The 27,980-nt window shown below is 42.6% G+C and overlaps 2 protein-coding genes across 2 annotated transcripts in view; both read left to right on the top strand.

Annotated features, from left to right (window-relative positions):
* Window positions 1-19: 19 nt before the first annotated feature.
* Window positions 20-2,510, top strand: LOC310991044 (phospholipase A2 isozymes PA3A/PA3B/PA5-like; the record flags this gene model as incomplete). Its single annotated transcript, XM_083978614.1, has 3 exons — window positions 20-311; window positions 1,495-1,627; window positions 2,372-2,510. The coding sequence occupies 3 exons, from the start codon at window positions 20-22 to the stop codon at window positions 2,508-2,510; spliced, it is 564 nt and encodes a 187-aa protein (XP_083834740.1).
* A 5,568-nt stretch (window positions 2,511-8,078) lies between these two features.
* Window positions 8,079-27,980, top strand: part of hectd4 (HECT domain E3 ubiquitin protein ligase 4) — a 36,088-nt gene continuing 16,186 nt past the window's right edge. The window contains exons 1-39 of the mRNA XM_083979236.1: window positions 8,079-8,780; window positions 12,330-12,883; window positions 14,560-14,649; window positions 14,738-14,865; window positions 15,617-15,725; window positions 16,549-16,687; window positions 17,005-17,175; window positions 17,287-17,479; window positions 17,581-17,742; window positions 18,335-18,448; window positions 18,545-18,685; window positions 18,781-19,016; window positions 19,125-19,267; window positions 19,400-19,470; window positions 19,567-19,672; window positions 19,763-19,883; window positions 20,011-20,139; window positions 20,549-20,673; window positions 21,046-21,199; window positions 21,306-21,409; window positions 21,605-21,803; window positions 21,936-22,055; window positions 22,142-22,246; window positions 22,369-22,532; window positions 22,653-22,898; window positions 23,240-23,432; window positions 23,819-23,923; window positions 24,039-24,131; window positions 24,212-24,380; window positions 24,734-24,869; window positions 24,974-25,118; window positions 25,238-25,404; window positions 25,610-25,756; window positions 25,852-26,036; window positions 26,213-26,366; window positions 26,479-26,759; window positions 26,870-27,056; window positions 27,156-27,237; window positions 27,331-27,533. Of these exons, the coding sequence (XP_083835362.1) occupies window positions 8,634-8,780; window positions 12,330-12,883; window positions 14,560-14,649; window positions 14,738-14,865; window positions 15,617-15,725; window positions 16,549-16,687; window positions 17,005-17,175; window positions 17,287-17,479; window positions 17,581-17,742; window positions 18,335-18,448; window positions 18,545-18,685; window positions 18,781-19,016; window positions 19,125-19,267; window positions 19,400-19,470; window positions 19,567-19,672; window positions 19,763-19,883; window positions 20,011-20,139; window positions 20,549-20,673; window positions 21,046-21,199; window positions 21,306-21,409; window positions 21,605-21,803; window positions 21,936-22,055; window positions 22,142-22,246; window positions 22,369-22,532; window positions 22,653-22,898; window positions 23,240-23,432; window positions 23,819-23,923; window positions 24,039-24,131; window positions 24,212-24,380; window positions 24,734-24,869; window positions 24,974-25,118; window positions 25,238-25,404; window positions 25,610-25,756; window positions 25,852-26,036; window positions 26,213-26,366; window positions 26,479-26,759; window positions 26,870-27,056; window positions 27,156-27,237; window positions 27,331-27,533 (6,218 nt within the window). The 5' untranslated portion in view covers window positions 8,079-8,633. The remainder of the gene's footprint in view (window positions 8,781-12,329; window positions 12,884-14,559; window positions 14,650-14,737; window positions 14,866-15,616; window positions 15,726-16,548; window positions 16,688-17,004; window positions 17,176-17,286; window positions 17,480-17,580; window positions 17,743-18,334; window positions 18,449-18,544; window positions 18,686-18,780; window positions 19,017-19,124; window positions 19,268-19,399; window positions 19,471-19,566; window positions 19,673-19,762; window positions 19,884-20,010; window positions 20,140-20,548; window positions 20,674-21,045; window positions 21,200-21,305; window positions 21,410-21,604; window positions 21,804-21,935; window positions 22,056-22,141; window positions 22,247-22,368; window positions 22,533-22,652; window positions 22,899-23,239; window positions 23,433-23,818; window positions 23,924-24,038; window positions 24,132-24,211; window positions 24,381-24,733; window positions 24,870-24,973; window positions 25,119-25,237; window positions 25,405-25,609; window positions 25,757-25,851; window positions 26,037-26,212; window positions 26,367-26,478; window positions 26,760-26,869; window positions 27,057-27,155; window positions 27,238-27,330; window positions 27,534-27,980) is intronic.

Here is a 27,980-nt window from a genome sequence, read left to right as displayed (position 1 = left end):
CACCCTGTGGTCCGGAGACATGCGCCTGCAAGCATGCGAGGTAAACCGCAGTCCTCTGGCCACTGAGCGTTACCGTACTCTCTGCGACAGAAGCGGCAGTCAGGGTCAAGAAACCACCCGGAGCTTTAACAGCAGTGCACTGTTGGCTCTGGACGCGTCCTGCGCGCCAGTCTCCCACAGTGCGCCAGAGTTCCCCAGGCGCTCAGACAGGGACGGGACAGAGGGAAACGCTCGGAGGAAACGCTCCTTGATCATGCCAGGGACGCTGTGGTGCGGCAGAGGAAGCGAAGCGGCAAGATACGAACAGCTGGGTGAGGAATGAGATGTTAAACTTCTTACTTTCTCCTGTGAGGTATAGGCTTTGGGGAGACATTGGTAACAAATGGGAAATCGCGTTGGAAAGGTTAATGGGTACAAACATCCCAGAATTACTTCCATATGGTAGGCTACATGTATGTGTATTTGTTAAGAGCCATATGAAATGTATGCTCTGAAAAAATGCAGTAAACTAATTTGATTTCAAATCTAAAAATGTAGGCTAATCTAAAACTCTGAATCTAAAATCTCTAAATCCATCTTCCTCAAAGCATTACCATCTTTCACTTATAGCTGCAATATTATATTTGTTAGTTGATTTAAGTGGACCTGTCAACAGGATAGTCTTTTTAATTGCAGCACATTGATGCAGGCTATTACCTTGCAGAAGTAGCTTAAAACCATCCTTTACTGTGTTAGGGGTTGGGGTAAAAAAAAAAAAAAAAGGAAAAAAAGGAGTGTTTGTCTTCAAAGTGATGCATTGGACTTTTGTTTAAATATTTTCAGAGTCTGTGCTGACTCAACCACCCCAGGTAGACAACTACACTGTACACAAGCAATCAGCAGGTATTGTGAGCTAATGTTAGCAAGAACAGATCTGTAAAGTGGATAAGCAGGGAAAAAAACAGGAAAACTTGCTCACTGATAACTCATCACATGTTTCAGTTTCTCTGTGTGACTGACTGAACTGAGCTGGGCTAGTGAAGGACTAATTTCTGCAATCAATGCAGTCTCTCACTTGTTTTACTTAATATAGTAGGCTATAGGCCTATGCCTATACCCAAATTACAGTTTACAATAGAAATCTGCTAATACACCTCCTGTGAAAAAAATGCAAATAAAAAGTCATAAGTAAAATGTAAAAGTGAAAATAAAAGTTGTATTCCATAAAATCAACAGAAATGAGAACAAAGATTGACTCACATCATAAGAAAACTAATTAGACAGTATGCCTGGCAATTACATAGCCTAGTAGTCATGTCATAAAGATGTGTGCCTCAGTAGTTTGTTGTTTTTTTAATTTGAGAGGTGGATTTCTTGCCCATACATCTTTAATTTTCCAATAGGTTAGCTGTCTTTGAAGTGCTTTAAATCAGATATGTCTCTGCTTGCAGCTGTCTTAATACCTAAAATCATTTGATAAATGACTGAAGTCTCATCTTGCTCTCTCTTGCACAGGGATGTTTGAGGACACAGACAGATGCTGCCGTGAGCACGACCACTGCTCGCACATCATCTCTTCTTTCACAGTGAAATATGGAGTCTTCAACTCCAACCTCTACACTGTGTCCCACTGTGACTGTGACCAAAGGTGAGCGTCCTAATGCCCACCCCAGGCATCTAATACTGAGTTGGGACGCTTACGTTTTCCTTGCCTCAAGGGAAACTCCTGCAACTTGTAAATCACACCCGCTTCTGACCTATCCTCATTACACTCTGACTGTCACGGCCGGTCAGATGAGGACAGACCTGCTCCAAGGCTGAATTCATAAATACTGTGGTAGTTGGTGCATTTTATACTTTTTTTATACAAAAAATGAGCTCTTCCTGTGAGTATTTTGTCACTACAAAGCAATTTAAGTAGAAGAACCTGGGGCCATACGGCATTGCCATTCATTCAAAAGCAATAAATATATCACTGCAAACATCCCTTCAGGTAAACTGTATGTCAAGACTGAACATGTTGCTTGCTGTTTTTATGATTGCATTCCATTCCTCCTTCACAATCTATTATTTAAACCTGCAGAGACGTCTGCTTTCTTCTCACTTCACATCTAGTGCTGACAGGTGCATGTGTACTACATTTGCCCTCTAACTCTGGTGCTCATCCATAAGGAGCTTACACACACATATTAGGAATTCAGCCACAGCTAAAATGTTATCTCTCCTCCTCATAATTTCTTTGGACTGGGCAGAGGGTGTGTAGACAGATCGGTGCGGCATTCATAGATATTTACTGACCATGGATGTGTTTATTTTAGCTCATCTGCAGATGCCTTTGTCCAAAATGCAAGAGAGTGACAACACTAAAGCTTCTTTGTCTACCTCACTGCAGGTTTCGACAGTGTCTTCAGGAAGTGAATGATACCGTGTCCTCTATGGTGGGCTACAGCTTTTTCAACATCCTGCGGGTTCCCTGCTTTGAGCTCAAATACCAGAAGCGATGCACCCAGATGTACTGGTGGGGAATGTAAGAGAAACACTGAATCCACTTTTACTGCATATTGCCACACACGACTGTGCAAGACATTGGTTCTGTGGAAAATGCGGGTATATGGTCCAATGGGGAGTAAGAGCAGCAGATGTACCTCTGCAGCTTGTAGAAACACGTCTGATAACCTGCCAAAGCTCATAAAATCATGAAGGGCACTTTGCCAATCCTCTGCTCAGTTTCCACAACAGCTTACTGACAAATAGCCATATAATCGAATCAACCTTTTTTTTTCTTCTTTTTTTTTTTTTTTTTTTTACCATTAATGACATTTGATTAAAAATTAGACTATTTTGATTATAATTTATTTTTTGTGTTTACCTCCTGGGGACAACACTAGTTACAAGTAGTCTATTTGAAATTACAGATATCCCAAATAGCAATACAGATGCAGCCTACTGTACTTCTCTTTAACCCTCATGTTCCGGTCAAATTTGACCGTTTTAAAAGTTTTATCTCTGAATAATTTAGTTAATGTGATCAGACTGACCTAAGATTCCACGACTTTGTCTACAAAGAGATTCAGAGATTTATTTGCATACAATTTTGTGCTTTTTTTTCAACTTTTGTACACCCTTGTTGTGCTGGTCAAAAATGACTGGCCATTAGAAATGAATGGGGGAACTACAATTAGTGTAAAAAACTGAGCTCAAGTACAGTAGGCTACATCCTCATTTGTCAGATGGGCCATAAATAACAGATTAAAAATTAAAAACCTGTAATGTTCACAAGAACTTAAGTTGATTAAGAAAACAAATGAAACAAATGATGATAATATATGTATTATTACAGTTTTATGATGAGTCTTAATAGAGCGGTCATTTTTGACCGGGAACACAAAAGTGTTTAACATGAAATGAACACAACATGAGGGATTAATCAAACAAATATGCAGGGAATTTAGTTTATATGATTTGAAAATACAACAAATGTTGAAAAAATGAAAAATAGATTTGTTTTTCTGTGGCCTGTTTTTTAACATCCATGTTTACTCACTACAGGTGCAAAGTAGCCAAACCAGCTCCATATGCCGTCTTCCAAAATCCCCTCCCGTTCAACACCTCTGATGTTACAAGCAAATATAACTCTGGAGGAGGTGGGGGAAAGCAACATGTGACTGAAAGTCCTGTGATCAGCCCACGCAAGAGGTTTCCCAAAACTGAACATAGATGCGGCCCCAGAGACCCACCTAGAGGAGACACTTTCATCAGCAGTGGGACAAGAAGGAGAGGATGTAAAAGACAACATAAAGTGTCCACAGTTGCACCATCCCGAATTCCTCCAACTCCACGGACACACACCACTACTCCTTCAGCAGTTCGTTTAAATCCTGCTAAAAGTCAGTCAGTGATCTCAACTAAAAAAAAAGTTGGAAAAAAGAATCACGTGAGGAAGGGGCTGTTGGCTCACCCCACACAGAAGAGCCATGTTTCATTACAGGGGACCATACATTCATTTTCACGAACATCATCTTCAACACAAAGCACACCACTGTTTACAAAGAGACCCACAGCCATCACAACCAAAACTGCAAAAAGGCACAAAAAAGCAAAGCAGAGTGGCTGTTGTGGATCCAGGATGCCTGTGAGGGGTTTTGGGCCACGTTGTAAGAGTTGTCTGGAGCAAACAACAACATCTCACATGACAACTGTTACAACTGCAACAGCTACAAATGGATTGTTAGTCAGAGTGACAATACCTCAGGCCCCACGGCTCAGAAACACAACAGAAACACCCAGACAAGACACTTCGAGAAGACACTGGAGCACAGCTACATTTTCTTCACCCATCACGACAAAACTCAAGACAGTGACCTCTCGTCATCAGGAAAATAAAGGCCAGGAGTCCATGGGAGATACCATAGCCCAAAGTATAAAGGAGAGCAGAATCTTAAAAGCAAAAAATGCATTACGTAATATAACAGGTGAGTGCATGCAGCTCCCATCATTTCCCTTAGGGCCTTTTGCAGCATAACAGGCTTCTGCTTTCAACACAACCAGATATATTATGAGTGATTATGATGATACCAAACAAGCAATGAGGTGCACTGATGCCTAAGCCGTCGGTATATCAGCCGAACATATCAAAACTGAATGTTGACCTTCCATTAATCACTCAGTTGAGTCACTTGTCTCACTGGCGATTTGATTGAACCCATCAAAATAAGATGTGTTATTTATTTGTTAAATTGATGATAGACAGGATGAGTAAAATATTAATTTAACCCTATTTATTTTTTAGCTCCGTTTAAAAAACAATGGGATGCCCCCTACAGGTGGCAGAGAACGCTCATTTTCACCACTGATGCTACCTTGGGTGATTTACAATTACCTGTGTTTCGTCTTGCGCCTGCAGATAATCGGCTCCTGTGTGAAAGCCTCAAACATCTGGATGAATGTAAATACCAAATCCCTCCTCTGGAGAAGAAATATCATCTGCAGAACACGGAGTCAAAGACCAGCTACCACTGTGATTGCACCAGCCGGTAACACAACAGCATTTTTGCCAATTTTCCCCCTCTATAATTTGTACAGTCAGATATGCAACCGCAGTCTCAAAGATGACAAATATAGTGCTTTTCCTAAATTTACAGTCACTGAAATATGTTTCAGGGGCATGTATTCATTATGGAACTTGATAATTACCTAAGATGTGTTTTTCTTCAAATTACTCTATTTCATAGCAAAACTGTCTTTTCAGCTTTGTGACCCTTACTCCATTAGACAGGACCCTACTGTGTCAGGTTAAGTATAAACAAATTAATCTAACAAACTTTTGAAAGGATTGAAAGGATTTGATGGAAATTCTAACTTCATATGTGTGAGACATTTTGCTTTGCACTTTGGTGGGTGTTTTGGTCACGGTATCAAGAGATCAGCATAACCCTACTGTCACCCCTGGAAGCAGCTTTTAAATGTGGTTCACTTAGACAAGAAAATGCAAATGTTGCTCAAAGCTATTTCCCTAACAGACCATTATGACTGTATTATGCATTCCTGAGCTACTTTCTTTGTTACACCTGCAGGTTGTAACGAGATGAAGAAACTGGGGCAAGAAGATAAACTAAACTGTAATATGCATATCTGCATATTAAACAAGGCTTTCTAAAATAAATGAAACTGATTGAATGTACCTGTTGCCTAGTTGTACCTTTAGATGACCTATCAATGACCTACATGTCACTTTAAACACTTTGGCAGGTCTTAGCAGGAAAACTGCTGCAAGGGGGATCAATAATGTTAAGAATGGCTGCATTCCACTTCAGCTTACCAGGTGCAGGGTTTTGCCCTTGACCTTTCTTTTTTATTTTTTTTTACAGCACACTTTTTGCCTCGGGTTTAACTAATAGCATGACTCCGTTTTGTTCAACTGTCCCTTTAAACTGTAGCTGTTACAGTGACAAAGCTAAATGGAATTCAGCCATCCATGATTTAATTATTTTCACTCATGGCTTTCTGGCTGCAACATGACAAAATGTCTTCCTTTGAAATGGCCTACAGTGAACGCAGACTCATTGTCACATTGAATGGAGACAGAGCTATCATCTCTGTCATTGTCAGACCAGTCAACATGTAGATAACGGGTTACTTTTTGTCATTAACATTTGGCGGATTTAATTTTATTTGCTGGATGTTAACTCCTACTTCTGTATGTAACGCTCGCACTTAGGTTATAGAAGTGCATGTATGGTAAGACTATTCTTCTTCATTCCCATCTATAGTATGCTATAAACAATGAGGAAGGCCTGCCCCCTCAGGCAGCTTTCTCTTTCTTTGTCTGTGGCTCTCTGAGTCACACACTCAAATGCATATCCCATATGCTTTCATCCCTGCCTTGTTTTTCCCCTTTATTTCTGTATGTGATGTTGTAAATAACCTTTGTCTTTTTGTCAATTTTACAGCCTGGCTGCTCAGATCAAAAGGTTCAAGCAACCCAGTGTTCTCCCTACGCTACTGATGGATTTCGTCTCCACACACTGCTTTAGACTGCCGAGGGAGAAAAAGTGCCACAACAAAAAAAGGTTTAAAGTGGAGATATACTTTTTCATGTTTATCTCAGACAACTTTAGGGGGCATGCAGTAGCAGTCTGACGTGTCAACTCACTTTGCTTCCATATAACAGATTATTAGATTGGGCTCTTTTCCTGATATTTTTTGATATGTTTCTTTTCCAGCTGTTCCGGGAGCTTCAGTAAAGCCTTAGACCTACTTCGGGCACTTAAGAAGATAGAGGAAAAAGACACTGCTGGGGTGCGAAATTCAAGCAATGACAGAAAAAGAGGGATTCCTGTTCGCCTTTATAAGCGATGCCTTAGGCTGAAAGGAGAAGCTGATATGGCACAGCTCAGATGATTACAGACTAAGCTGCCATGCGCAGCAACAATGACTTTTAACAGCTTTGAAATTCATGCAGCATTTTCCGTTTCTGTCTGATGGTTTAAAATGGCAGTGCAATGAAAATACTCAGGGACTCAAGACCTTGAATCCAGTAATATTTTTGTGAGTAAGCCATGGATGTGAATTTAATGTATTTATAAAGAACTGTACAACAAAACTGAAAATCATCCATTTGTCCAGTTGTGCTTAGAAAATGTAATATACTCATTTGTTTTGTTTGAAAATCATGTGTCTAAGCATTTTCAAAGACATTCCATTATCTGTACTACATATTCATTTAGCCAGGAAAAAATCATCAATAGACATGTCATTGCTTTACAAAATAGCTCACAGCCTTCCAGTCATCACAATCCTTAATGAAAAGTTCAACAACTTCTTGGTTTACCTTTTATAGCTATTAATTATTCATTATTAGCTTGCTACCTTTATTTTACTTTAGTATTGTGTGATATACCCCTACCCCTAATATCATTTCATGCAAAAGTATATTTCTTACAACAATTATAACACAGCCCTGATCCAAAAAACCCTGTTCGACCTGTTCAATGTGCACCTCATCTGCACTTTCATAAACTCCAATGTCTTACAATGTGTTGCATCACTGTTTCTTAGACGTTTTTTTCTTCGCAATATATGAGATTGAAATTGGCAACATCATTTGTTTGAAACTGATTCAAACATTCATTCCTGTTCAACTAGACAAGTGGCATCATTTTACCTTCCCAAATAACACCGCAACGTACAAGTAGGGTAGGCCTAGTTGTAAGCCTAATTGTGACCTCAAGAATGTATTGCTGTATTAAAATGATATAAATCAGTATATTTAACACCACATGAAATCAAACCATTAATGTCAAGGATAACACAACTAGATTTTATTTCATTGTGGTCTGATAAGTCTATGATGTTCAGTAAAGACAGCAAATGTGCAGAAGCCGTCCTGAACTTTGTTATAATATTGTACAATATCTCTAGACTGCATGATAGTTCTTTCTTTCTTTCTTTCTTTCTTTCTTTCTTTCTTTTCTTATTACAATCGTTATTGTGGTAGTAAGTTGCTCTGTTAGTCACCAGAATGAACTCATGAATTTTTGACAGCTTTTATTCTGGCCCGCGGTGCATGCTGGGAGCTGCTAGTTGGCCTTGGAAACATGGCGTCGCACTGACAGCTGGGAGACTTTCATTATCTTCTCCAGCCACTGACACAGCGGCTGGGCCGACAGCGGAGCCGCCTGCCTCCAGCCTCCAACCGTGCAACGAGCTCGCTACAGATGAAGTCTTCGTCCTGAAAACCCCCGTCGTTTTAACGGCGCAGCGCGATAACGGATTTTGTACGAGTGTCACGCCCACTCTGCTCGGTAACGTTAGGACGGGACCGCACGGTAAGTTAGCTCCGCTCCCAGCTAACCGAGCCAGCCAGCCAGCCAGACAGCTAGCAGCCGCTGTTAGCACGACACCAGCACGGGTGTTATGTGAGCAGGACGTGCCGCTGCTGCTGCCTGCTCACAGCTCCACTGTCGTTGTTGTTTTTTCTTTAGCCCTACACTCTCCCCGCTCCAGTCAAACAACACCATCAGATAACAGAGACGGACGGGGACGGCCGTTGTGTTATTGTAGCTCGCTAGCAGGCTAGCTAGGGCGTTTCTGTCACTCTGTCACTGAATTTTTAATGTGCGACCCCTTTGGCATCACTGTCGGAGGAGAGAGCGATGGGCTCCGGGGCTGTGGATTCGTCCCAGTGGCTTTCGGTGAAGGAGGAAACAATTTTCCTCCACGACGGACTCATTCGGGTCACAGATCTGGCCGAGCTGCCCAGTGAGATCGGAGTGTCGGAGCAGGGGGACACCGAGCAAGAGGTGGGTGAAAACCGTCTCGCACAAACACACACGCACGCACGCACACGCACGTTTATATTCAGAAACACACGCACACTGCCGTGATCGTGGTGTCTTTTAATGTCTTTGAGTGTAAAAATATGTTTTCAGTGTCTACTGCAACACACCCTCAGTGAAAACGGTAGCGCTAACGTTTGCAAGTTTCCTGCTCTGCTTGTTATTGACCAACAATTTCAGTACAATGTCAACTCACATCCGGGAATTTCCTTCAAAATAGAAGTCAACATAAATCATCCCACTCCCCAGCCAATGATCTAACCACAAGTGAAATGTAATTTTTTACCTTGAAAAGTTTACATGGACACTTGTGTCAGACAGTTAATGGCAAGTCAGTAAGTCAAATCCATGTGTAATTGGCAACCCCAATATAGTGTAGAACTGATACAGTTTAGTTATGACGTGCTGCATGTATTTTGCATGCTATCCATTTACCTTGGGTGTCAAGTTGCACAGCTGTAACCTTATTATTAGTGCCGGGCTAGCAGCTTCTAGGCAAGTGACTGCTCAAATTTCATCAATCTGTAAACATTCCTTTGGGTCCACAGATAGCTACGTGGAGATCAGTATTTTTTATGTAACAAAGCTGTAGTAGGCATGATTAATCCAAAGATGTGTGATAACTGAAGATGACATGGTTCCTGTGGTTCATGAGAGGCAGAACTGCAGGTACACCACTTAATGTCAAATGTTTTACAACCATTGACAAGTGTAGAAAATCCATCTAATAGCTTCCCCCTCTCGTGATCTGTGTTTACTTTTCTGAACTCAAAGAAGCGCTGTTAAATCTAGTGCCTCTTAGTATTAAAGAGTAGACTGAACATTGTGTGTATGGGGGTTGTCGTACATGTAGTTATCCATTTCCAACATTTAGCCCACCATTTTATTTATCATGTAATCCATCACTAAGACTTTGTGAACCCTAAATAAAATATGTGCATTGTAGATGCTATTGTAACTGAAGTGCTAAGGTTAAATGTACATGATGTACATTTAATGTTTTTTTTTGTCTGTGAAGCAGGCTTTTATTTTGAAGGCAACATCTAGAACCCGGAAGTTTCTAAATTGTTAGGTTGCCAATGCTTTACTCTAATGCTCATAGAAACTTCGAGCTATCAATGTACATGTCATGCACATCCCTACATCCTTGCTTATGTCGCCATGACAAAAAAAAAAAAGAGCCAGTATCCATCACTGTGAAGAGTTGATATGTGGCACTTCTCATGTCACATGTTCATGACAGTGTCTAATATCTGGCCACTAACCGACAGGGATGTTTAACTAGCCTAATAGTCATAATATGGTTTTACACTGATGCTTTGCCATTTATAAAGCCGTGTTAAGCTTTAATTATAGTTTTATAGTTATTTAAGTAAATTATACATACATTACTGAACTAAAATCAACAGCATAATTCACATTTCAGGATTTTCACTATAAGGGAGTAACACTATACGCTATAGTTACCTCTAAGGTTTTGCATCTGTTAAATTCAGCAATAGGAGTTTGTAAATACCTTGGGCTTCAGCGAAGAAATGTATGTGAATGCACCACTATTCCAATACATGGGTTTGTTTTAGAGTAAATCATAGCAGTGGTTAAGCTTACTGTATAGCTGTATGATGAGAATGTTTGAATGTGAGTATGTTTTTTTCTTTAACACAGGAACTATACTGAGAGTGGTGTAAGGCTTTTGTGCTCATCAACAGACACTGTCTGCTTGATTTAGTTTTTACAATGTACAGTGGGGTGCATTCAGCTGTGTGCTTTACTACAACATAACCTCATTTGTTTTCACCTCTCAGCCGAGTATCTAACTGGTCCTGTATATGACCAGTTTGTTAGTTGCCTTTCCTCACATTACCACATGATTTATTTCTACTAGTATTATAGTCGTACCAGTTTTAGTAATGCAGCAGCTGCAGATGGCTCCTTTTACTGTTCAGCCATCAGCCACATGCTGTTTGCTTTGGCTGATTTAAGTACATATGTTCTATCGGCAGCTCTGACAGATTGCACACCATTGGTTTATTATTGCTGAATGTGAATGAGCAGGTTTGGTCTTTACCCCACAGCCTTTGTTTTGTCAGATTGTTAAGCTCTACAGCAGACCTGCGGTGACCAGACAGTGTCTCTGATTTGGTGCTTTCTGTTTAAGCTGCTCTAGAACAAGAAGAAACAATGTGGACGTGCTGGTGAAGTCATGATAACTGACAGCTGGAAAAATGCACAAAATAGAAAAAGTGTGTCTATTAATGTTAATTTTAGCAGCATGCGCAAATTAAAGGTGTTTTTGTGTTATTACACTGGTCTAATCTTTGCCCTGGTACCCTTTTAAGAAGTTTAACAGTGCCAACCACAGTGACCTGCAAAAGAGTTAAAAAAAATACTTGAGAAGAAAGATATATGATTAAACAAATACAACAAGGTGGGTTAATTAAAGCTTTTTAGAAATGGGGAGGTGCAAATAGAAGTTAAATAGCCATAATTGCTTGTGTCAACCCCTCCTGCTCATGGGAGATCGTACCTCAACACATCGCCCCAAAAGAATCCTTGCATCATTCGTTGTTAGTCCTCAGTCTGGCGTCTTATTTCAGGTTATATTCTACATTACTGTGTCCAGCATTAAGTCTGACTGGGTCATCCACTGCCGTTTTCGTAGGTGTTGTGATGCTGCCTATTTTTATCCACTTGCAGCAGTGTTTTGCAGAGCAAGGTGGAGAAGGCCCAGCATCCAGTTAAGGAGTGTTGCTGTAACATTAGTAGCATTTCTGAAATTGAATCAATACAAATTGTGCCTGCTAAATGGTATAATGGATTTTTTTTTCTAGCCCATGATTCGTGGGCCACAGAGTGTAATCAATACCTGAAATGCTGCCTAAGTGCACATGAAGCACATTGTTTCACTTGTGATAGGGTATCCCAAATTTGCTTTGCTATCTCTGACCATTATTTCACACTCCACACAACTATACACACAAAGGTTCGTGCTATGAAAATGATTCATTAGAAACTCTTTAAGTTCCCCTGAGAAGTCATACGCATGTTAGAAATGATTTGCTTGTTTTTTAAATATTAGTCGTCACTAGTGTAATACACCTCATGGTCAACTATGCCGTTTTATATTCTTCTGAAGATGGTACTTCAGCAACATGAGTTGTAAAAGATTTTTTAATCATCATGCTGTTTAGATACACCTTATGGCTGAAGCAAAATGTTCTGTGAAGTTATTTTCAGGTTTAGGTAAAGTACAACACAGATATATATCTCCTAACCACAAACTGATATCCATGTCACAGTCATTTAAATTCTCCACCACTGTGCTCTTCTTCTGTCGTTGAATTCATCTTTTTTCCTTTGACATGCAAAATTTAATTTGTCTGTAGCCAGACCAGTCTTCCTTTTTTATAAAGCTGCAGACAAATTGTCACAGTTGTAACTCCTGTTAATGTAATTTTTTTTTTATCTTGTCCTTCCTTCTTTCCTACCCTCCACCCCTGTCCATCACTCCAGATTCTAACATTTGAGACAAAGAACCCGGTAGAGCTAGCTGAGCGTCTGCGTGCTGTCTGTGGGAATCAGAGCAATGCATACGCCCGCCTGCTGGAGTACCGACTCAATGCTCTGCGTGGCCTTTGGGGGGCGCAGCGGCAGCTGGCCCTGGAGGAGCAACAGGAGCGAGAGGGGACTGGAGGGGCTGATGAGGAGACCTTGGCCTTGCTCAAAAGACAAGGTCTGCTCCAGCAACCCGAGCAGGCGCCCTTCACCTCCCGTGTTGGTCTGTTGCTGGTCTTCCCCCTTTTGCAGTCCCAGACCCGCAGTGACCCGGCGCTCTGCGGTGTTACAGCAGAGGTACTGCTGGCTTGCCTCCGGGACTGCCAGCCGCTCAGCCTCAGCAAAGAGCCCGCCGACTGCCTCAATGGCCTGGAGGGGCTGCTCTGCTCCTGGCTGGAAGACGGTGTCCAGGAGTCAGGCCAACAACAGGGGCAAGCTCAGATGCAGATCCTCCACACGCACAGACAGAGGGAAAACGCTGCTGCTGCACTCGTGGCCCTTGCCTGTGCTAGGTGAGGCCATACATTCTTTCCTTGCCGTCCCACCATCACCATTCCTATGATCCCTATGTTGGCTGTTGTAGACAGGGAGCTGAACCCATAATATTCAGGGTTAAGGTTATTAGTGAGTGAGTGGCCAAACATTTACTGTACAGAGGAGCCACTGTTGCTTTTGAAGTAACAGGGATTAAATGAGTAAAATCGTGTAAATGCTATGTGATTACACTACTAAACATCATTAACTCAGGTATCCCTTGAAGTCAAAGGTCAAACAGCACATGTCTATCCAAAGGGATTTGTTGATCTCCTGTCCTCCTACAGTATCTAGTGTTCATGCAACATGAACGATCATGGCCGATTCAGAATTCAGATCAACAACACACTGTTGCAGTCCTGCTCCGGTGTTTACACTATTCCTATTATTGCATATACTCCATCGTGCATATCATCTCATCTCAAATGTGTGATTGTAAACAGAGAGAGTTTGCTGTAGTCGGAACTGCTGTAACTCCAGCCACAGCTTGTGGAATAGGGAGAGGAAAGACAGGCCCAACGCAGAGTTTGTCTGTGTGTGTATAGGAAGGGGTTACTGTGTACGCCTTTGTGCTTACATGAAAAAAAAACAACAATAGAAAAATACGTCAAAGTTGCTAGTCTCATATAATTGGTTTGATATTTCTTGCATTTGTCACCTAGGCCACAGAAGAGCAGATTGTGCCTGTGGTTTTTGTGCCTGAACTATGGCTTCTGCTGGTGACAACTGATCTTGACTTGTCAAAACCAGAACTCTCCACTCTTTGTTTAGCCTCTGTTGAGGCTGAGAGCTCTTTCTCTCTTTGTTGTGGGGAACGATCCAGCCCTGGTGCCTTTTCACCGACAGTGGAAGCTAATTAAAGAGCTATCAGCTTTACTCCCCCTCCACTCTGGTGGGGACAGTTCGCAAATTCACGATGTGAGACTACAGAGCCATGTGCTTCGATGCTGACTGTTGATAAGATGTTTACATAGTGCAGTCTAAAGAGGGCCACCAACACAAGGCTGACTCATTTCTGCCTATGGAGCATTTAAACACTGTAAACATTTAAACAACCCTGTAGAGGACACAGCAGGATTTCCCTTGATAGCCCTAGTCTCCCAGTAGTACTGTATATAAAAATGATTGTCAAATTTCTTAATTTTTAGTACAATTGCTAGTATCGGATATCATGGATGGTCAAATATTTGTCACCATAGGTAATGCAAACAATATCATTATTTTGTTATCATCCTTCCTTTTTGTTTGCTGTTTTCCAAGGCAAACCTCAGGGGATACCAGAATAACATCCCAGCAGCCCTCCTTCGATCGACTCCCTGAACGCAGAATTACTTAAATGTAGTTGATAGTTAAGTCCTGGATGAAGAGAAGCAGTAAATGCACACTGCACAAACTTAAGTAGGTTGCTCATTACACCCTGCAGAGGGTGGCACCATAAAATAATCTCTTTCATTCCTAATGGAAAAGATCCTTTTATTCAGATTCAAAAAAGATTAGTTTAATAGTATTTTAATTCCCAGCACATTACACTGGATAGCCTCCATAATTCAAGCTGAGCATTATTCCACTCACAGTTCCAGAAATACTTAACAATGAGCTTTCACTTGTGTTTCATGCTGAGGCCTCCTGACTAATCTGACAAACTATTTTCCAGGGGATCTCTGAAGACCTTCATCCACACAGTTCACCTGCTGCAGAAGCAAACCGATCTGGGCCAGCTCCCTGTCTCAGATGTGCTGTACAGGTGAGGGTATTACTTTGCTTTATCTGGAAGGTAATTATTCTTAGTGCATTTCCCAACTTGCAACCATTCTGCATCTCTCCTGCTTCAGACTTTTGCTCTTGGAAGGAGGCCCAGGCTCTCCATCCTGCCTCCTGGGGGGTAAACACAGTGTATCCTGGGGTTTTGAGGACATGCTACCTACACCTGATAATTCTGCTGGAGCAGCAGAGAGTAAAGGTACAAAACCCTTCTTTAAATGTTTGTGTGATTAGCCTCAACATTTGTGGAACTAAAAAGCATGGATAGTTAATCACACTGGATGCAGATCTGTTATCCAGTAGTGATGAATTATCTTCACATGTACACTTATGCACTCATCTAGTATTCTGGCTTACAGAGAGAACTGTGCTTGTCGTACCTTACATTATGAAACTGCCCTTTATTCAGATGTATTTATTCACCTTTTGGATTATTTCTGATCCCCTTTGTCTGAAATATACGAAGTGTCAGAACAACTAAAGGGTGGCGAGCACATTTTAATGTCAGGCTCATTCTGCCTCATTTCTTTATATTTTATTATGGAGACATTTGGGCATATGGTGAAACTAAAGACTGGAGTTGTGAGTGGGGATATAGCAGAGGACAGGAGAGTGATGTCTCACTCTCTAGCGATCAATCAGCTGACCTTGTGTGTGATGGAAAATGATCAGGGTGTATATCTATATGAAGCCCATTTACATAATCTAGACTAATCTGACCCCAGATTAGTATGAGTCTCTTTACCCAGATTTCTGTACATCACACCTCAAATTCAAAATGTAAACAAAGCAAAGAGCTGCTGCCTAATGCTGTCCTAATTCTCCTGCTTGGTTTTGTCCACTCTTCAGCTGTTCTCCCCCTCCCCCATACTCTTCATCTCAATTGTCTTTCAAGTGTCTGTCATTAATGTCCAGCTGAATTTTGTATTTTTTGTGCGTGTGTCTTGTAGACACTGACCTGGGGCGCTGTCTAGCCACAGACGGCCTCTATCTGTATACCACTAACTCCTCTGGGAGAGGACTCAGCAAGCTGGGCTCTGGTTTACATGGGACACTGAGGTAATGTGACACTCTTTCCCGCCTGCCTTTCTTTGTCTGCAGCATTCAGGGAACAGAAAGAGACAGAGACAGAATGAGAGAGTGAAATACTAAAAATATTCCTTATCACTTACCCGTCCCAAGGCAATAATGATGCCACATTGTTTCCTGGACGTTTTTAAACCAATATTTGGTGTACACGGTCTCCATCCTCGCCAACTGTCTTTGATTGACTCAGTTGATTTTGAAAGGGGCAGAGGTGTGGTATGTGCACTGAGTCATAATTCTATGCTCTGGTAGTAAATTGCCTAATTTGCAAGCAGCATCCTTCCACACTGGAAGTTTTTAGAATCCAAAGAGGTCAGAGTTATTTTTTCCCCCTGCAGAATAGATTGCAGTAAGGACACACGTGTCAGATTTCAGCCTGTCATTTAGCTGATTTTATGCTAAAAGTATCCCTGTTTTGTTGATTGCATCTTAGAAGTAGTGATTTAAAAATGTAAACATTTCAGAAGGGGAAATTCTGGGAAAACCACTGTTAAATAACCTCTAGCAACAATTATTCGTTATCATGGCAGGTTAGATAGATTTAAGGACATGCTGTCAACATTGTGTCATATTCAGCGCTCAGTAGACACAGTGTTTAAGTTGAAATTATTTATAATGCTGCAGAGAACTGTTGATATGATGATTTTATCAGTTTGAAGATAATGTCTCTGGAGATAATAATTTGTTAAAATACTGACGTATTTAACATCAACCCTGCTCTTTTTGACAAACGATGTCAAGCAGAGAATAAAGCACTCCGTTACTCCGGTGAAATGAAGGCTCTGTGTTTGTGCAGGGGGTTTGTGTACTGTCGGAATGAAGAGTTGGAGCCAGGCTGGGTGGTGTTCAGCACCGGTCGCCTCCTCCACCGTCCCTCCTCCTTTGATGCCAAGCCTCATCAGCTGTGCCAGGTCATTGACCCCTTCACCCTCCAGGTACTGCTGTCTCTATGGATCTACTATTGTTTTGTCTTTGATGATGCATCATTGAGTATATTTGGCAACATAAATCTTTCCACATTCTGCATAAAATTCTAGCTGTGTTGGTCATTTCAGTGCAGGTTTTATTGTCACATAATAGCGCAATAAAAGTGACCTTGTCGTACAAACAAGGCTCGCGCTTGGGCAGTAAATGAATTCACACAGAGACGGTGGGCTAGATAAAAACTTTGATCAATCTAATTGTGGACAGTAACATCCAACCAGCTGTGCATGGCCAGAGCCAGAGTTAACGTTCACTATGTCATTTTCAGGTGTGCCAGATTGTGCCCATGCCAGCCCATCACTTCCCTGTGGGCAGCAGCATGACCACGCTGCACCTCTGCTCAGATGGAACCTACCTGTACTGGGTCTGGTCGCCCGCCAGTCTCAACGAGAAGACGCAGAAAGGCCACTCGGTCTTCATGGATGTCTTTCACTTGTCTGTGAGTAAAACGTTCCCCTTCATGCACAGTAGATTCAACGGCATTTAGTCTGTTTACACTGTACGTCTGCTTTCCGTCTCTGATGTTTTCTCTATCCTGTCCACGGTGCAGACACAGACAGGGCTGTGCGTCGCAGACATCTTGCAGGAGAGAGTTATTCTTACTCGCAAGGAAGGCGAATCTTCCAAGTGCTTGAATGAACTTCTCTTGAGTCGAATGTCACGCTTCCGGGCCTCCCATTCTGCCACATTGGCCGCTCTCACAGGCTCTGCAATTACCAACACAGTCAAAGAGGAACAGTCAGGTAATTTATCAGCAAATGCTTTAACTCACAAATTGAGCGCATAATATATGTGAACGTCTATATCACACTGGTAACGCTGTTTTTCTTACACCCTCTCAAAGCTGTCAACACTAGCTGTGGACTCCCTCTAAAGACGCTGAGAAAGACCCCAATGTATGTGTGTGGAACCTACCTAGTGATGCTGGTCTCACCCCCTGGTGTATCTGGGAGCTCTGCCACACGCTCCTTATTTGGAGGCACCAGCAGCCTGTCCTCTCTCAAAAGTAAGAGCACACACAGACGCCACCAAATCCACACTGTGTTGACTTTTTTATCATAATGTTTGACAGTTATATTTTCTGGAAAAGTCTCAAAATAAAGCAAGCATTTTACCTCATTTTTAGCTCCTCATAAATGTTCTCAATAGGTTAGGGACAAATTAGGATGAATAGTACCAACTGCTATAATGCATTACACTTGAACACAGATTACTTTTAAATAAAGTGGAATAGCATTTAGTATTTTAGTCATTTTAATGGCTAATGACATTTTTGCTTTATACAGTATGTATTTTTATTTCACAATGATTCAGCAAAAAAGACAACAAAACACATCCATCCTAATACAGTATCAATGACAGATGGACTGTACAGTTTTTTTGTGTGCCCACATCCCTATTCTCCCCATATTTCCCAAAGAAAAAAGAAAAAGAGAGAAGAAAAAAACAGATTACAAACACATCGGGAGAAAATGAAAATGAATATGAATAAATAAAAGGGCAGCATCACATATCCTCTGATATTAGTGGAGCCAATGACATTTTTGATGGAAAAAAAAAAAGATAGGACCACTCATCTGCAGTGTCATGTTCTTCAGTTTTAGCCTCCAGCCTGGTCTTCAACCTGGCTGATGGTCAGTTCAGCAGCCGAGCAGACCTCATTGATGCTCCAGGCAGTTCTCTAGGCAGGGGAGCCCAGGTGGCTGGGCTAGGTGGGTCCCACTTTCATTACATTCCTCTGGTATATTCTGAACTGGCAGAAGATTGTCACATAAGACGTTTGATTATGCCAACTCTTGACTTCACAGGAGCGTGTTACGATGCACTGAACAACTTGATCTGGACCTGCTCCAGTGATTACATAGATCAGTGGTGCAACCCTGGGAACCAAGCCTTTCATCATGTGTGCCATCGGCTCGGTGTCAGCCATGTCATCAAAGAACCCAAAGGTAGACACCGCGCTTGCACTGCAAACCACAAGTTGATCTTTTATATGAGGTTACATCAGAAATTTTCATCATCTGCAAAACCTGTCCCTTCACAGAGGAAACTGTGGCCACTGGCGAGGTGATCAACCAGCTGCTTCATCATGTAGGTGCTATGTGTATCCACCAGCTCAACCTGCTGGCAGCCAGCAGCAACAGCCTGCCGCTAGGCGCCCTGCTGGGTAAACAACATCCCATTGAGGCGCGTCACTTCAGCAGCATCTGTGACATCATGGAGAAGGCCATGGTCAATGGAGATACGTGCATCATCCGCTGCATCTTGGTGGTGTTCCAGGTTCGTATCAGCTGCTGCTCGGTGTCTCAGTTACCATAACCCTAACACTTTGTTTCTTAGTTAATTTATAAATAATTTTTATAATTTTTTTCTGTCTGTCTCCTTTAGGTGGTGTTTAGATTTTTCAATCCTCAGTCGGAGCAGAATAGGGAGAGTGTGCGCCGTTCTGGGTTACTCCTCTGGCAGCTTCTCATGGCTCCAGTGGACCAGATAGGAACAGAGATTCAAAGGGAGGTGTGTCTGGCCATCAGGTAAGTCCAAAAAAACAAAACAGTGTACAGTATTTTGTGCTATACTTATAAAACAGGAGTAACAATGTTATTTTGTGTAATCAGTGATCATAATGATTTAAAAGTACTCTCTTCTTCTCTCTACCCTTTTAGCTCAGGCCTGAATACTTTGTATCAGGGAGAGGCTGAACTCAGCAAACTGCTGAAACTTGTTCTCACTGAAGGTGAGTATTGAACATGCTCATTTAAATACAACAGGCACTTCCACCGTTTTATTGCAGCTATATCTCACATGGCATGTGTTTATGTGTGACACCCAGGGGAAAGAAACAGCGGCCTGTCTCAGCTTCGGGACGTCATCCTCACTAACTTGGCAGACCAGCTGCAAAAGAACAGATTTGGGAGTGAAGAGGACGACCACTACAGGTAAGTTCTGTGTTTACAAACCTTATTAAGTCAAAGTTACTCTGTAGGTTTCTACTTGTTTAGAGTGATTGAAATCTTTCTCTTCTACAGATTGAGCGACGAGCTGCTGCACTGTATCCTCAAGACTGTAGTCCGGGAATCCTGCCTCCTCATTACCAAATGTCAGACTGTCGCCCGAGACGACTTCCAGAAGCTGCTCTCCACTGTGCCAGTATGAATATCTGCTGGGCAACACATTCCAAAACCATTTGTGTTGATAAAGATCACATGTTTTTTTTTTAAGCAAGATTGCATTTGTGCCAACTTGAGATGGTCTCTTTCTCTCTCTCTCTCTGCAGGTGGTCTCACCTTGTCTGCGCTACCTCATGGCCGTTCAGAACCACCTCCTCAGTAACACTATTCTAATCCGTCCAGATGATAACGACGACAGTGACAGCTCCCTACAGGGGGAAACAATGAAGGTACAGGTAAACATCCCCTTTAAATACCCCTTCCTCTGTGCATGTGAAGCATGAGGAGTGTTGGTGTATCTGTCTGTCAATAAGAGGTCAATATGTGAAATGGAGCAATGGGGAATATGTGTTTATGACAATGTTTAGTAAATTGTGCCTATTGCAGTGTAAATGATATCAATTAGCTGTGCTATATCAACTAAGGATGTGTTGTCTTTCTGATAAAAGGATAAAAACAAATGATCTTATCTTTAAACAACACAGATTGTGCTAATACGCTGAGTCTGTTCTTATCTGTAGGTGTTGAAATAAAATAATTATAGTGTGTAAACTTCCTGTGTTGCCTGACAAAGATGATGTGGTCACCAATAATCTTGAAAGCAGAGTTACGTAAGTGTGGGCCTATTGTGTGTGCTGTCCTCAGGAGCTGCAAAGCAGTATCTTATCCTTGGCAACCAAGATCCTGGTGGGATGTGATGAAGTACTGGAAACCCTGCAGCAGGTGACCACAGCCCTGATAAACAGCGACATCCCCGACAGAGAAACAAGGTGAGCTTTTCACGTCAGCTGTTTTCTGTCTGATTTTTGGTGAGCAGTGATTGACTGATAATCTGATTGTCTACCAGCAAGCCATTTATTATATTTAACGACCAGACTTTTTCATATAATAACATAATGTAACTGACAAAAATAAAACCCAGACATGATGTTCTCATAGTTAGCTCTAATGCAGTATATCACCGTGAAACAAGATTTAGTTAAATCTGAGTAATACAGCAGCCTCCTTTTAAAAGACTGCCTGAGAAGTCATTTATGGACGCAGGCTATTAAACTCTCAACCGAGAGTTTTCCATTTATTGTCATGTTTTTCCGCTTAGTATTCATGAACATTTCTCCCCACTCTCTTCCTTATATCCCCAGGTTGAAAGGCCTAGAACAGGTAACCAAGGCCACCATGCTTGGACACCTGCTGCCAGTATTGCTCACCACTCTGATGCACCCCAACCTGCAGACCCTCATCCTCGCTGATGCCCTCATGCCCCAGTTGGTGCAGCTGGTCCTCTACACCAGCCAGGTTCGTAATCTTGCTGGTCAAAAAGACCTTGGTGTCTTTAAATAAAAGGTTATTTTCTGTTCTCTTCTTTTCCATAAAGTATTTTTTCCACTCTGTGTTTTTCCAGACTGCCCTGTTACTGAAGACTCAGTCTCCACTTTTCACTGAAGAACCTCCCCCTGTGGGTGGCGCTTTAGGGCAGGGGTCGAAGGCATGTGCAACTGATGACAAGTACGTATTACACGATAAGAATTTTAGAAATTGTTCCAAATCAAAATTCAAATAAATTCATCCGATCACATTTTGGATCACTTTTTTGTGCATGATTTAGAATTTGAATGAGTGCAATGTTATCTCACCATGTTTACAGAAAAGCAGATGATACCCTGAGTGCCAGCTGAAATGTGTTTTTACCCACGATATTAGAATTCTTGATGAACGCGAGGAGCCGGGTTTCCTGACCGGACTGAAGATCCCAGCCCCATGGGCTGCTGGGAAAACAGTAGAGACGGTGCACCCCGTGAGAGACAATTATAAGTTCAAGGAGACGGTACACATCCCAGGAGCACGCTGCCTATACCTCCGCTTTGATTCTCGCTGCTCTTCGCAGTACGACTATGACAAGGTAATGACCCTCACAACACACCGGCTGTAGGCACTTCATGCTTCACCTCACTCTTTGCAGCTCTTACATGTGTTTTGTGCCATTTTTTTGGGGGGGGGATTTTCTCTCTTAATTTGTTTTTTGATATTTCAGTTGGTCATCTATGCTGGTCCCAACACCAACAGCCGTAAAGTGACAGAGTATGGAGGGAACACTCTGGGATATGGCAGTCGAAGTGTCTTGGGGACAGGATGGCCTAAAGACCTTGTCAAGGTACAAGAAGCTGTTTTGCATGAACATACACACTGAACACAGATACTGTCCTGGGGAGCCACATTGTTTTCTGCTCTCTGCTTTAGGTTGAAGGAGACACTGTTACCTTTTCCTTTGAAATGAGGAGCGGACGTGAACACAACACCCCTGATAAAGCCATGTGGGGGTTCTCCTGCACTGTCAGAGCTCAGGTAATACATGGGAACACTGGAACATGACAAACATCTGTACTAAGCATTAATCGTACTGGCAGTGTGGAACATGAAGAAGAACATCAACTTCTCCTGAAGATGCTGTTTGCTTTTGGTTGCAGGAGTCATCTGAGGATGTCTCTGGGGGCCTCCCCTTCCTAGCAGACCTCGCCCTGGGTCTGTCAGTGCTGGCCTGCTCAATGCTCCGCATCCTGTATAACGGGCCAGAGGTGACAAGGGAGGAAGAAGCCTGCCACGACTTGCTCTGCTCAAAGCTGCTGCAAAGGTGACACAGTTAGAACGGCACAAATAGCCCATAATGGTTACTGTTTGCCCATGTGATAGCTATAGTACAATGCAAGCTCCTGGCAGCCAAGATGACAGACGGGCTGTGTTTTCTCTCTAGGTGCCAGTGGCAGGTGGAAGCAAATGGTGCGATTTCTCCTGCGCTCACGCCCAGCCCTTCTCCTCTGCCACTCACTATTGATGAGGACCGGGAGTTCATCTACCCCTCAGACGTGCTCATCCCACCCCCAGGCCTCATGCCAGGGACCTACTTTGATTTGCCTCGTATCCGCCTCCCCCCAGGCATCATGGGAAGGTTACGAGAGGTGTCTGGAAGGGCTCGACCACAATTCCGTCCCAGTATCAAGTAAGACGTTCATGCTGTCGCAGTACTAGAGGCTACACCTGTGTCAGCTCCATACTGTAATCATATGGAGAAATTACAATAGTCACTGCCCCCAAGTGGCAAACACAAACATTAAGCAAAATCAGGTATCCTGATGAATAGAGGAGAGGCCATTTTGATACTTCTCTATTTCTCTCTGTGTAACTGTGAGATATAAAGCACAGAGTTTGTGAGTGGGTGATGTATGTAGGTCTAATACTTTTAAAAAATTGTCCACATATGATCATAATACCTTAAAAAAAAAACACCTTTACTGTTTCCTGTCAAATTGAACTTGAATTCTTACTATTTTTTTCTGTAAGGGAGGTGATCAGACCAGATGTGATGGAGGAGGTTATAGTGTCTTGTGTCATAAAACATCTGAGCCTGGTGGATGCCCTTCAGTCACTTGTGAACTATCAGTACCGCGAGGATCACGCAGAGGAGTATGACCTGGTCTGTAAGATCATGGCTGAAACCTTCAAGAAGATCAATGCTATGCAGCGTCAGCTGCAGGTAAAATTACACAACAGACAAACATTGTGCCTTCAATCATTTTTGCTGGTAAAGATACATTATACACACTATCAGTAGTATTTGATATTGGCTAGAGGAAATATGATTAATAGGTGGATATTATATCTGCTACATATATTTATTATTTACATTATGTTGATATATTTCTAATTACCACAATGCTGATGCTGTGACAACACATTTGAAATATTTACATAATACTTTGTATAAACTGAAAAATTAGGCATTTTGAAAGCAGTATCAAAAGCAGCAGAATAGATGATCAGCGAAAGCTAACCCAAAAAGTAAAATAAATCAGGTTACCAACCTGAACAGAGCCAAGAGACGGTTAATCTGTGTCTAATTGTCCCCTGTGCTCCATTCAGAGTGTAGCAGAATTGGAACAGAAGTGGCAGAATGAGGTAGAGGAGGCCCAGCAGGGAAAGCTGGAGAACAACACTCCTTTCTTTCATGACTACCACTTCTTTGAGGTACCTTTCATTCTTCAAATAATACTATTACTATTACTAATACTATTTTGCTTAAAAGATAATCCCATAACCACGATAGTTTGCTGTAATTAATGTTTTGTTTTGTTTGTACCAGAACAAAATTAAAGAGCTGGAACTACTCTGCTCCCTGAAGGAGGTCCCGCTTGACTTTAGTGACTTGGAAAACGTTGTTCTCGCATTGAGGCAAGTAATTCATTTAAGTCAGTTCGCTGAGGTATATTTATGTAAGTCAGTACTCTAACGCTATGTGTCTGCACCAACAGGGAGAAGTTCTTTCAGGAGGTAAACTCCACACACATCAGAAGCAGCACCCCGCTCGTCAAAACGAAGGCACTTGTTAAAAGTTTGATGAACCGCACTGAGCTGCTGCTCCATGTTACCATCGCACCACACTGCAGAAGCCTAACCACCACACCTGCTGGCACACCAGGTCCAGGTACACATCATCTTTTTATGTCTTCATATATTGCTAATTAGATGCAAAGTGGAACCTCGTTTCGATCAGAGACTTGTTCCTGCAAACAGACGTTCAAGCTCTGAGTTGTCAGACACTCGCACTGTTTAAATGTCCTTGAGCTAGTGTTCTTATTAAATTTGTGGGTACAGTTATGTAACTCACACGGGAGTCTGACTTTAATGAATTACTAGAATGTGTTGTATCGTTGCCTAATTTCTGAAAATCAATTTGTCAGTTATTAAATTTAATCCTGCTTGTTAAGTGTTAGTTAACCGAGGGCATTGGTGACAGGAGATGAGTTTGAGTTCCACCTTATTCATCTCATTTTTCAGCTTCCAAGTCGGTGTCAGATGCCAAGACTGTGATTCCCTTGGTGAAGCAGCCGGTCTTCCTGCGCAGCATGTCTGCACCCTCCGACCTGGAGATGATTGCTAACCAAGACCTGGAGTTTACACATGCTCCTCAAAGGTCTGTTTTGATAAGATCAGTTTAATAGTTGAGAATCATTGAGATGTAACAGAGATTGAATTTACTCCTTGACTTGTTTTCTTTCTTTTTTTTTTAATCTTTAGGAGGAGACACCACCCTACCAGTCATCGCAGTAGCTCATTTACCCTGCTGCAGTCTCTGGCTATAGAGGACAACCGTGACAAGCCAACATACAGTGTGCTGCTGGGACAACTCTTTGCCTTTATTGGAACTACACCCGATCAAGCTGTTAGTGTCTTACTCATGACTCAGAGTTACACAGAGTCGTTTGTTGCAATGGCTGCATGAGAATTAATTAGAGAATGTTGGTTTAACATTGACATACTTTCTATCTGTCATTTCTCTAGGTGTCCAGCAGCAGTTTCCTGTCTGCTGCGCAGACGCGTTGGAGGCGCGGCAGCACGCGGAAGCAGGCTCTCGTTCATATGAGGGAGTTGCTCACTGCTGCTGTTCGAGTTGGAGGGGTCACCCACCTGGTGGGGCCTGTTACTATGGTACTGCAAGGTGGCCCAAGGTAAGAGGACAAGAATATAATAATAATAATAATAATAATAATAATAATAATAATAATAAATAATCACTATTAACAATTTGTAGCCACGACAAAAACATAAAAGGGTTTGCATTGTAGCCACCATATTGAAATAAATGGTGCAGTAAACAATGTTTGATTGTGTGTGGTTCCTGTTCACATCTGTGTTTGTGTGCCATCTGTGCAGGATTGAGGAGCTGACCTGTGGTGGGATGGTGGAGCAGGTGCAGGAGGCGTTTGGGGAGACCATGACGTCCGTAGTGTCACTATGTGCTCGCTACCCCATTGCCTGTGCCAACAGTATTGGCTTGCTTTGCACAATCCCCTACACCAGGCAAGAGAATCAATCTTGAATTATAGCCCTTTTTGTTATTCCTATGTTACTACACCCTGACATTGCTGACCTGCATTTGTTTGTCTGTGTAATAGGAGCGAGGAGCAGTGCCTAGTTCGGAGTGGGTTGGTTCAGCTCATGGACAGCCTGTGTAGTTTGAGTGGTCAGAGGGAAAGCAGCTCAAATGAGAAGCAGACCAAAAAGCAGAAAGTGGCCACCATGGCTTGGGCCGCCTTCCAGGTGCTGGCCAACCGATGCATTGAGTGGGAGAAGGTGGAAGGTATGACGTTTGGAGCAACTGCTTGCGTGTGTACAGCATCTAGTGTCGATCTGGAAATATTTTTGAGTAATTAGGGCACTCTAAAGATGTTAAGGCTTTTTCCATGCTGGCAGCTGAAATAATTAGTCATATGTTGCAATGATAGGTCATTAATCAGTGTTTTTTTCTCGTCTAAGGTGGGTCTACAGATGCAGTACACTCTGGTCTGGCACGGCAGGTGTCCAGCCTGCTGACCAATCACCTGGCCAGAGCCACAGAATGCTGTGGGAATCAGGCAGCTGGCAATGATGCCTTACAGGATGTGCTCAGTCTGCTCAATGACCTTTCCAGGTAAGCTTTTATGTCCTGTCATGTGCATTATGTATTTATTTATATGTATGTATATTCATGTGTGATGATTTGTATATTAATACAGTGTGTGTTTCTTTGTTTTGTATTTCAGGAGCCACATAGGGAAAGCTATACTTAGCCAGCCAGCCTGTGTTTCTAAGCTTTTATCTCTGCTGCTTGATCAGAGACCCTCTCCAAAGCTGGTACTTATCATCCTCCAGCTTTGCCGAGCCGCCCTACCTCTCATGAGTGTGGAGGACTGTGGGAATGTGGCCCTGCCCTCCTGGAGCTACTCTATTAACACGCTAGATGCTGAGCAGCAAGATGCAAGCGACCCTGCCTCCCGTATCGCTGCCTTGCTGCTAGCCAAGCTGGCAGACTATGTAGTACCAGGTTGGTCTCTTTTTTCCCCCTAGGAGTACTAAATGAATTTGCGTGAAGAGGGGTGGTTGCCAAAGGAAAGAAATACTCACCAGCTCATTTTAAAATTCCCTCTTCACCAGGATGTCAGACCCTGCTCTCCCCCAGTTCCTCTGAGCCAGACACTTGTCTGTCCCGAGCCAGTTCTAAAGGAGCTCTGAAGTCTGAGGATGTCGGGGAGGAGGGAGAGGCTGTTGATGGCAAGCTGTCAATCTTCATCCACAAGAGAGAGGACCAGTCTTCTCATGAGGTCCTACAGCCACTTCTCAGGTATAACCTCCCTTAATGTCGTTGTTGGTGTTTCATATTGGGGAACTCGGCTTCTTTGGCTTCTCTGACATGTGTTCCTCCGTCCTCTTCTAAATACAGCAGCTCAGAGGGACGTCCCTTTCGGCTTGGCACGGGGGCCAACATGGAAAAGGTGGTAAAGATGGACAGAGACATGACTAAGGTAACAGTTTAACAGGAGTTAAACAGTTTGTGTTTACATAAAAAGTGGTGTTACTGTCGCCTTTTCTCACCTCCTATATGAATCCCTCCCTAGAGTGGAAGCTGCGAGGTGATCACAGAGGAAGCAGCTGCCGCCCTGAGGAAAGCCAACAAATGGGCGCAGTCTGGTCTGATAGTGAGCATTGGTCCACCTGTGGAGGCTCTGGCCCAGGAGGCCGCTGGAGGCATCACCACTGGCGACAAGAAGAAGACTGCCCAGACTGCTGTTTGCAGGGACAGAAATGCTGACCTGGCCAGGTACTATCTGATCCAAGTCATCAGATACACATTGAGCCTGGTACACACACGAAGATTTTCTAAATCTCAAAAGATTTTTTTTTATCTGTGAGAGATCCCACACATGATGATAAAAAATCTTTGATTGAACAGTTTTGATTGTATTGTGTGGGGTGTGCTCCGATATTCCAAATACAGCAAACCACACAAATAAAGATTTGTCTTATGACACACTAGAGCCTCGTCCCCCACGCCAGAAATGCACTTTGAATTTCGCTTTGCTGATGGTAGCCATGGAGGTGGTAGCCAAACTGGTTTGTTATGCTTTGTATTCCTGAGTCAGCTCACTTCTTTATTGGCTACATTCAATTTCACATCACAATCCGCTGAGTCATTGACTCGGGATCGTCGGCTTCCCCCACACACAAGCCGACTTTTGATCGAAACGACCGGGGCCAACGATCATAA

The sequence above is a fragment of the Trachurus trachurus genome (assembly GCF_905171665.1).
Source record: "Trachurus trachurus genome assembly, chromosome: 9".
Lineage (NCBI taxonomy): Eukaryota > Metazoa > Chordata > Actinopteri > Carangiformes > Carangidae > Trachurus > Trachurus trachurus.
The sequence above is the reverse complement of the archived record's forward strand: the minus strand, read 5'-3'. Positions and strand labels throughout refer to the sequence as shown.